Below are 8,917 nucleotides of genomic sequence, written 5' to 3'. Positions count from 1 at the left end.
GGACTAATACAATATTTGTCCTTTTGTGACTGACTTATTTCGCTCAGCATAATGTCCTCCAAGTTCATCCACGTGCATCATATTATTCTTAAAACTGTTTTTTTTTTTTTTTTTTTGTCTCAAACTAACTTTTTTGTGTGTTAATCAAGTAGCTGGCATCTAAAACTTGATACAGTTTGCTGTCCACAATAACTTTTGAAGAGCTTTCTTTTCTGAATATTTTTATTATTAAAGACCATTTATTAAGCAGATGTTTATTGGGTCTATTACATGTTACACAGGAAACTAAGAGCTGAGTGTACAGGGATGAGGAAAGCATAAGCAAGGACCACGAAGGGGCCTAGAGGTCACAGGCATCTAACCCGTATATTCAGGGATCATCCCTTACTGTGAATGGGCCCATGTGAAAAATAACGCTCAACTTCTACATCACCTTCTTAATGCAATGTGTCAAGGTCAAAGAATACATTGACATAATATTCAGTTGCCATACTGCCCAATAGAAATTCTTTGATTATCAAATTTTTACTTGGTTTCTGTTTTATTTTGATTTTTCTGGTCTTTTAGTAAATTTATAAGGAGCTCTGGTGGTGTAGTGGTTAAGGCATTTGGCTGTTAACCAGAAGGTCAATAGTTTGAACTCACCAGCTGCTCTGTGGAAGAAAGATGAGGCAGTCTGCTTACTTAAACATTTATAGCCTTGGAAACCAAATGGGTTCATTATGAGTTGGAAATGACTCAGTGACAGTGAGTTTGGCTTGTTTGGTTTTATTAAATTTATAGTTTTATATAATTTAAAGTTTTATGAAGTTATTCTTCTTTCTCAGAATCCATTGATATTGTAGGTATAATTGGGTTTGCTGAATGTTTCATCTTTTTAAAAGAGAAGTAATTTATTTGTATGTTATAATTTTATCCTAATTCATTCTAATTTGTATAACAAAATTAAGTAGAGAAAAACATAATGCAATTGCACAGGTTGTATTTTTTCTCTCTCTGCTCAGTATGACAATAGCATTGCTGATCTCAAGAGCAGTGTTTGTAATTAAGCATGCTGCAGAATCGGCAAGTGGTGATGATACAGCTTGCTGTTTTCTGGTGTGTGCTAACTGTTTCAAGATAACATGGCTTTAGGTTATAAGATGTACTTTGAAAGATTTTGAACTCCTGAAGATGTGTATTATTTTGTAGAATTTCAGAAATTAAAGTTAAAATCATCCTCCGTCTTATAAAGAAACAAGTTCAGTTATTGAGGGTGCTGTTTTGAGACATTTTGGATCTAACATCCTTTAAAAAATTACAAAATATCTTTGGCTCCTTTCAGGTAGAGCAATGATAGACGTGCTACTACTGCCCTCCGACAAAGACCCTCCCAAGCTGAAGGACTGTTTACCTGCCGTAGGAGCATTGAAGCATCTGAGAGAATGGCATGCAGCAAAAATTACAGTCGCAGGAAATTGTGGTGAAACGTGTGTTTCTTTGTTCCTATTTGATCGTTGTCAGTATAGTCTGTTTTCACAGTTAACACGCTAACGTATTTTAAATATACTGTCAGCATGTGAAAATGATTTTGATGTAAGAAAATAAAAGTGGGATCTCATATGTAATTTAAGAGACTTATCTCTTTGCAAGCATCTGAATTTTTCTCATATCATGCTTTGCTTTCTTGAGACATTTGAGTTTTTACTGAATGCCATGGATGCTATTTTGTTATATTTATTGAACATCAGCTCTCCAAATGTGCTGTGATTTTAAATAGGCATGGGTTGTCCATTGAACAGCACAGAAATGCTATGGGCACATGGAAACACTGGATTTGTAATGCCACTCTGGTTTTGTTTTTATGTGTCAGTGTAGAAATGAATATACACTGTGTTTTATGACACTATAGTAAGGATCAAATGTTCTATTACAATTTTGATCCTTAAATAAGTATTCAAATGAGGTTTTTTAACTGCATGAGTTTTCATTCAGTAAGCATTTACTGAGCACTGACTTTACTCCAAGCAGCAATAAATGCTTATGCAATTAAGAAAGTAAAGAGACATGATCCTTGGCTGCTAAGTGCAGCAGGAAACAGGAAGGCTAACAGTCATATTCAGTGAGAAATGCTGCTATGCTACACTACACTTAGTGTAGGTATACCTGTCTATATGTTTGGCAGCATTAAACCAAGAGGCAAGTCCATTTCTTCATCTGTAATCCTCAGAATAATTATTTTTGGTTCATAGGGATGTTGGTATGAAATGAACATGTGACAGCAACTCAGAGAGTGGCAATGCATGTTTTATTCTATTATGTTACAGTGATTATATTATATTAGAAAAAGCAAACAAACATTGATGCAAGGTTTACAATTTTGCCTCTGATTTGTGGTTAAGTTTAACCATTAAGGAGCTCTAGTGATGCAGTGCTTAAGGCATTTAGCTGCTAACCAAAAGGTAAGAGGTTTGAACCCACCAGCTGCTCTGTGGGAGAAAGATGAGGCAGTCTACTTCCATAAAGATTTAAAGCCTTGGAAACCCCATGAGGTAGTGTCGTATAGGGTCTCTGTGAGTTGGAATCAACTCGATGGCAGTGAGTTTGGTTTGGTTTATAACCATTAAGTCTAAGTAAAATATAAAACCCTATATTTTAATTATCATAATCTTTTATTTTGTAGAAATTGTCAGAAAATTACAGAATACCTTTCTGCTAATGTTGTGTCATTAGAAGATCTCAGAAATGCAATTGACTCCAAGGAGTTATGGAGGGGAAAAGTTCAGATATGGGAAAGAAAGGTAAACGGGTTTCTTCATTTTCACAGTTTGCAAAGCAAGCCTTTCAACTTTGTTGACAAAACTCATAAGACAACTGGAGTTCATGTGGCTAGGTCCGTTTTGTTTTTTGCGTGTTGGCTCATCTCGGTCTTAGAAGTTTAAACCTGCAGCTGAACCTTCTCTGCAAGTGGTTATAGCGTACATAAAACCAAATAACCAAGTGAAGTGGTGGAAGATATGATTAGTTATAAAAATCTCTTTTGTGTGTGTTTTTTTGAAACTGCATGTTCATAGACAGATAATGGTGAGCTCTTTTTATGTGATTCTTTTGTGACTGTGACATGAAATGTCCATACTGCCATAGGATGCATTCAAAACTTGAAATCATATTTTTCTTTTTCTTTAGTAGAGAATAGCTTTTAGCCAAGAGGCATTGTCATGATCAAGGACGGCTTCTAGAGCCACATTGCTGCATTCAGATCCCAGCTCATTTCTTGCTGTTTGTGTGATACCTTGGATAATAGTTAAGGTTTTGATGCCACTATTTTCCTCATCTTAAAATAAGGATAATAATAGTTCTTACCTCATAGATTTTTATAAAGATGAAATTATTTAAAGCACGAAGTAACCACTCAATAAGTGCTAACCATTATCTCGATACTACTACTATTATTATTATTACTATCCCTCCTATAACTACTTCAGCTGAAATTAATCTTTTCATCAGCTACATATATTGAAGGTAAATTGTGTGTGAGGCACTGTACTAAGGATCTAGTAGTGAATAAGACAGACAGGGTCTATCTTCACTGAATTTACAGACTGGTGGGAAGCTGGTTATTGAGTAAGTATATGCTATAAAGGAGGTTGTTGAGTTTATGCTGTGGTTGCATAGAATGGGCTTAACACATGTTCGTGGGCTGCTAAAGGACCAAGGAGGGCTTTTCATGAAAGATCAAAGTCTAAGTTGATAGAGGAAGGATGTGTACATAAATGGGAGAACAACACTTTGAGCTGAGGAATCAAAAATGAATTCACGTGTGGTTTTCCTGTCAACTTTTAAATTATAATAAGGTGTAGTCATCTTTGTAACTTTACTCATGATGTCTGTAACTGTGTTCTTTTGGTTTCTTTTCAGTTTGGATCTGAAATTAGTTTTCCTGAATTTTCATTAAAGGGAGTCACACCTAAGATTTTTAGTACATCTAATGTAAATACTTGCTTTCTTGCCAAAAATATAATACCATCAAAGAATAAGAATATTTTGCCAAAGGTAATTGTATGTTTAATCATTTTTGCAATCATGTATTTGTGTATATTTTATCTCTAAAAAATATGCCTGAATTCTGAATTAACCTTACTAATATCTAAAAGCTCACTGCCGTCGAGTCAGATCCAACTCATAGCGACCCCTCTCTGGGTTTCTGAGGCGGTATTACCATGGAAGTAGTTGCCCAGGCTTCCTTCCGAGGAGTGGCTGGTGGGTTTGAACCGCCAGCCTTCTGGTTAGCAGTCATATGCCTTAGGCACTATGCCACCAGAGCTCCTAGACTTACTAATATATGTGCTTTAATTTTTTATTATATTGTTGTTGTTGTTGTTAAGTGCCGTCGAGTCATTTCCGACTCATAGCGACCCCATGCACAGCAGAACGAAACACTGCCCGATCCCGCGCCAGCCCCACAATCCCTGCTATGCTTGATCCCATCATCTCAGCCACCGTATCAATCCATCTCGTTGAAGGCCTCCCCCTCTTTCGTCGACCCTCCACCCTACCAAGCATGACATCCTTCTCCAGGGAATGGTCCCTTCTTACAACATGACCAAAATAGGTGAGACGAAGTCTGGCCGTTCTTGCTTCCAAGGAGCATTCTGGCTGCACTTCCTCCAGGACAGATCTGTTAGTTCTTTTAGCAGTCCATGGTACTTTCAGCATTCTCCTCCAGCACCACAACTCAAAAGCATCAACTCTTCTTCGGTCTTCCTTATTCATTGTCCAGCTCTCACATGCATACCAGGCGATTGGAAATATCATGGCTTGTGTCAGGCGCACCTTAGTCCTCAATGAGATATCCTTGCTCCTCAGCACTTGAAACAGTTCCCTCGCAGTTGACTTTCCCAATGCTACTCGTCGTCTATATGTCATAATTTTTATGTCTTCAAATTATGTACTTAAGTTATACTGTATTGTCTGAGTTAAAATATTACCATTGTTTTAGGTTAGTCATGCTGTTTTTCTAAATGGAATTATCCTGATTATAGATCAATAAGCCTGAAACTGCCTGTAGTTGGAACTTTACTGTGCAACCTTTCCAAGACTCAGTTTGGAGGTCTTGTGATACAGTGGAAAGAGAATAGGCTTTTATGTTAGGCAAACCTGAGTTTGAAACTTGAGTTTGTCACCTATGAGGTATTAGGATCTTGGGAATATTGATTAACTTATTTCTGGAATAGGGTAATAATAATAATAATATACTCTTCTTAGAAGTTATTATTAAAATTATGTAAGAGATTAGCATCTGACACAGTGGTGGGTATATGCCCAGCTAACTGCCTGACACTCAGCCTCAGCTCATTCTGCAATGTCTTCCTTTCTCTTCTCCTTACTGCAGCCCTCCTTGTTTGTTTCTTCAGCACTGTAGCCTCTTGAGTTCTCTGTCCTGTTGGAGATGAGCTTTTCCTTTGTCGCTTGCCTATTTTAATACTCGTTTTCTCCATTATTAAAACTCTTTCTAGTTATGAAGACTTTCCATGTCTGGCTCTATCCTCTGAAAGGTAGAACTGAAATAGAAAAAACCCTTGTCTGTCAACAGAGAATCAAGTGTTTGGTTTCTAGAGTGTGCAAAAAACTGATTTTTTTTTAAAGATTAATTTTAAGGTTTTAAAATCTTAATCACTAATTTATTCATTTTACTTGTAGCATTTAATGTATCATGTATTAATTTTAGCTTCTCTTCTAGGTTTTCCATTATTATGGCCCTGCTTTAGAATTTGTGCAGCTGATACAATTATCAGATCTCCCCTCCTGTTACATGTCTGACCTTGAATTTGAGTTGTATCCTTTCATTTTCATGTTCATTATAGATTGTGTTTTCCATGTTCTGTAGAACGTTCTGGAATCGTCAGGTAAGTATGCTTGTTAGGTGTACATTTATTTTTATTTCGTTGCATTCATTGCTTTCATGTTGATGTACAGGTGGGCTGCCAGAATCTTTACTGTTGGAGTTGCTGGAAAGGGAAGGTCTTGCTTTTTGCACATGTCAGTCCTAGACCTATACCACCACAGATCTTTTCCCCAGACAAGCATCCTTATTTTCATTCACTGTTTACTGTCTTCTATGGGTAGGGATGTAGAGGAATACAGAAGTGATTGAGACGCAGTTATTTAATCCAGTTATAGTTTTTTCTTTGTGTGAGCACAGGTCAGATCTACTCTTTTACTTACTGTAATATTAAGTACAACTCTGTCCTTCCTACACTCTATCCAAAGATCCCCATATACATATTTAATATTTGATGTGTTTTCTGTTACCTTTGTTGTTGTTTTAGTTAGGGCTTAATTAAAAAAATAATAATTTTCTGTTTCTTGAAATCCAGGAATGTTTCTCCATGTCTTTTGTATTTTTTTGATATGTTTCTGATAAAGAAATCTATAACTGAAATACATCATAGGGCATAGTAGGCATTCGATAGATATTGTGGAATGAATGACTTTGCATTATGATGTCAGGCCAAACCGAAGTGCTTATTTTGTTTTCACTAATTCCTTTTTGTAGAAGGAATAGCATTTAAAAAGTCATAGAAATCTCATGCAGATGGTATCTGTTCCTAGTCTAGCGTCAATAAAGAATTGAGTTTTGTTTCGTATTTGGGGGATGGGTTCCTAAGAGATGAGATTGGAGAGCCTGTTAAGAATCCTAAAAGACCTCATATATCATGCTTGGGAGTTAAACTCTATCCTAAAGATGGTGAGGGACCAAAGAAGATTTTAAGCTAGGGAGTAAAGTAGTCAGAAGTAGAGTTTAGATCATGCTAGTAGCATTCTGGAAAACTTGGTAGAGCTTGAATTAAAAGTAGCATTTGGAATGGCAAGTCAAAGAAAGGTACAAGATGTATTCATATGAATCAAGAGGACATCATGATCTTGTATCCCCTTGGATCATATGTAGAGAAAGTGAGGAAGCCAGAGGAATGTAGGTAATTCCCTGCCACTGAGCTACCATGAGAAGGAAAGCAGGTTTCATGGGGAAAGAGAGCAGGTTTAGATAGGTTGAGTTTAAATTGAAATGTACAGTAGGTACTTGCTATTTTTATCCCTTATAATGCCATGAGTATTAGACTCTATTTGGAACGCTGTAGCTAGCACACCACCTGGCAGTATAACTCTAGAAGTTATTTCAGACATAAGTAATTAATCTTTTTCTCCATTTCATTTGTTAGCCACTTATAGGTCAGAAGCTAGATAACATTTGGCATGTTTATGTCATATTAAATCCTTACTTTGTTGTTGTTGTTGTTGTTATGTGCCATCGAGTCGGCCCCGACTCATAGCGACCCCTCCTTGGGTTTCCGAGGCAGTATCACTACGGAAGTAGGATTGCCCAACCTTCCTAAGTAATTTTCAAATTGTCTTCCAAGGAGAACCTACAGCTCAGAGAAAGCTCTCTGGGGCAGCAGAGTTGGAAGACAAGTTGAGTGGCTTCAGGCCCCTCTTATACTTAACCAGAGCACCGCTTCTTCTCCCTGTTTTGCATAGTGGGCTTCCAGGTAATAGCTCACTTACAATAAAGGTCCATAGCAAAACTGTTTGAAAAGCATTCTTTACACCATTTTTCTAGTATCACCCCATATTTGGATGTTTGGCCATGCTATTTTTGAATAATACTCAATGTTCTTTTAATTATTGCCTGGGTTTAAAAGCACTTCTAAAACTTGCAAAAAAAAAAAAAAAAAGCCTTCCTCAAGTACTGTATTTATGCTTCTAGAATAGCCAAAGGACTTATTGATATTATTACTCATTACTTACGGGGTGGAAAGGACAGAGGAATGCCGGGAATTTGGAGAAAAATCGTAACTCACCTACCCCTGAAGTGTTCAGGTGTTCCTCCTGCCATTGCCATAATGGATGGATAAACTCCAACTTGCTGATGTGCTTTTTTATATACTTAAGTAAATATCAGTGCTGTAACATATGTCAGGGGCTCTGGTAGCATAGTGCCTAAGGCATTTGACTGCTACTAGAAGGCTTGTGTTTCAAACCCAGCAGCCACTCCTCGGAAAGAAGGTTGGGCAATCTACTTCCGTAGCGATACTGCCTCAGAAACCCAAGGAGGGATCACTATGAGTCAGGTTCAACTTGATGGCAGTGAGTTTTTTCAGTGTAACATATGCCTGTGAATATTAACTATATTTTAAATGTTTTTTTAAGGAAAATATATCTAAGAACTTTCTGAAGTCCATCTTTTCTTTTAGAAATATATTAATAACAACATTTTGTATAAAACACTGTATAAAAATATTTTGTATAAAACACTAAACATTGTTGGAACACTATGCAGTTCTTGAATTTTCATTTAGAAACTACAGCTTTTATGAGTCTTGTTCTGATAGTTTATAGTCATACTATTCACAGTACTACCTTTTCTTGCTTTCCATATTGAATTAAACCAATAGTTAGAAAAATAATTATCCTTAAGGACAGAAGTCGTTCTGAATTCCTGCAGTTAAAATTTTTTAATACATGAATTAATCAACTTGTGTATTAAACAACAATGAAGAGGAGAAAAGACATTTTGTGGACTGGAATTGTTTCATAGGTTACCATTTGACTATTTCTTTAACTCTAGTACAGAGGATTGACAAAAAACAATACCAAGCAGAATTCCACACTGCTGTTGGAACAGATTTCGTCTCTGTGTGGCAAGGTATGGAAGGTTTGTTTTTGTTTGTTTGTTTGTTCATAGTGTATGTGGGAAAAGGAAATGCAGCTTATTAATCTGGTTTATATGATAAATTGGATTATTCAATATAACATATAATTTTGGTCCTAATTCATATTAAGATATTTTGAACTTTCCATAATAATTCTGAAATGCTCTGCAGATGTGAAATGATGTTTTGTTTTGAGAAGAGGCTTTCAAAACTAACCCTCATCACTG

The 8,917-nt window shown here is 36.4% G+C and overlaps 1 protein-coding gene across 1 annotated transcript in view; it reads left to right on the top strand.

The window, feature by feature from the left end:
• LOC103202070 (MDM2 binding protein) overlaps nucleotides 1-8,917 on the top strand; it is a gene marked incomplete at its 3' end in the record, with an annotated part of 94,999 nt that overhangs the window by 13,469 nt on the left and 72,613 nt on the right. Inside the window, exons 6-10 of the mRNA XM_007946862.1 lie at nucleotides 1,325-1,469; nucleotides 2,663-2,780; nucleotides 3,898-4,032; nucleotides 5,720-5,814; nucleotides 8,611-8,683. Of these exons, the coding sequence (XP_007945053.1) occupies nucleotides 1,325-1,469; nucleotides 2,663-2,780; nucleotides 3,898-4,032; nucleotides 5,720-5,814; nucleotides 8,611-8,683 (566 nt within the window). The remainder of the gene's footprint in view (nucleotides 1-1,324; nucleotides 1,470-2,662; nucleotides 2,781-3,897; nucleotides 4,033-5,719; nucleotides 5,815-8,610; nucleotides 8,684-8,917) is intronic.

Source organism: Orycteropus afer, unplaced genomic scaffold, assembly GCF_000298275.1.
Source record: "Orycteropus afer afer isolate SDZICR_OR568_19922 unplaced genomic scaffold, OryAfe1.0 scaffold00173, whole genome shotgun sequence".
NCBI lineage: Eukaryota > Metazoa > Chordata > Mammalia > Tubulidentata > Orycteropodidae > Orycteropus > Orycteropus afer.
The sequence above is the reverse complement of the archived record's forward strand: the minus strand, read 5'-3'. Positions and strand labels throughout refer to the sequence as shown.